Below are 1,183 nucleotides of genomic sequence, written 5' to 3'. Positions count from 1 at the left end.
ATATTTGCAAAGTCTTGCAATTTTCAAAAAGTAAGTTATCATGGTCAAACTATTTCATTTGAAATATTGAAAATTTCAGCGTTGAATGAAATTCAATGTTTATCGGTGTTCGAGTATAATTTATTTTACTCAAAAGTGCTCGAGTATAACTTATTTTACTCGAGCAGTTTCGAAATAGGAGCCTGAAACTAAATGTCTAAAACAAAATTCTAGAAATGACGCCCGAGGAGCGGGAAAAACTTTGCATCGCAACTAAAACTGGAATTGGTTTCAAGGACAACAAACCGGATGTCTGCGGCAAGAAAGACTTCATCGTAGAAGAAGGGCGAAAATCGGCAGAGAGATTGGGATCTTATATCGATATTTTCTATATTCACCGAATCGACCCCAGGACACCGATTGAAGAAAGTATGGAGGCTATGAAAGTGTTGATCAAAGAAGGGGTGATCAAAGGAGTCGGCTTGAGTGAAGCGTCGGCCATAACGATCCGAAAAGCACACGCAGTTCAGCCAATCACAGCAGTTGAAATTGAGTATTCGCTGTGGTCACGTGATGTTGAGGAGGAAATCATTCCGACTTGCCGTGAATTAGGAATAGGAGTTGTCGCCTACTCGCCGTTAGGCCGAGGCTTTTTGACTGGTAGTTTTAAAAAGAGAGAAGATTTGAAAGAGGGTGACTGGCGTCTGAACAACCCTAGATTCGAAGAGGAAGCGATGAAACAAAATGCGAAATTGGTTGAGAAGATTGAAGCCATGGCAGCTAGAAAGGGTGATGGTTGTACTGCTTCAAAGCTAGCTTTAGCTTGGGTAATGGCCCAAGGCGAGGATATTGTTCCCATTCCAGGAACATCGAAGGTTGAGAACTTGGACAAAAACGTTGACGCAGTGAAGTATTCGCTCACAAAGGAAGAAGCACAAGAATTGAGTGAAATAATGAAGCCTGATTACGTCATAGGCCGCAGATATGAAGCGGGTCATTACACTCATGACGAAAACTAATGGAATATTTGCCTTCAAAAGTGTAGTCAGGGTTATATAGCAATTATATACCTCTATCAATGCTTAATCAAATAATTATTTGAAGCTTAAAATCTTTTTCCAATAGAAGTATTATTTACTTTTGACCTATTCAGCTATATAGTGCTTTCACAACAACTGCTAATTTAATAGAAATTGTGTTAATG

The 1,183-nt window shown here is 39.4% G+C and overlaps 1 protein-coding gene across 1 annotated transcript; it reads left to right on the top strand.

Annotated features, from left to right (window-relative positions):
* Positions 1-200: 200 nt before the first annotated feature.
* LOC134851287 (uncharacterized) lies at positions 201-1,183 on the top strand. The gene has a single exon (XM_063867301.1). The coding sequence runs from the start codon at positions 216-218 to the stop codon at positions 996-998; it is 783 nt and encodes a 260-aa protein (XP_063723371.1). The 5' UTR covers positions 201-215; the 3' UTR covers positions 999-1,183.

The sequence above is a fragment of the Symsagittifera roscoffensis genome, chromosome 7 (assembly GCF_963678635.1).
Source record: "Symsagittifera roscoffensis chromosome 7, txSymRosc1.1, whole genome shotgun sequence".
NCBI classification, from domain to species: domain Eukaryota; kingdom Metazoa; phylum Xenacoelomorpha; order Acoela; family Convolutidae; genus Symsagittifera; species Symsagittifera roscoffensis.
Note: the sequence above shows the minus strand (reverse complement) of the source record. Positions and strands in the feature narration are given on the sequence as shown.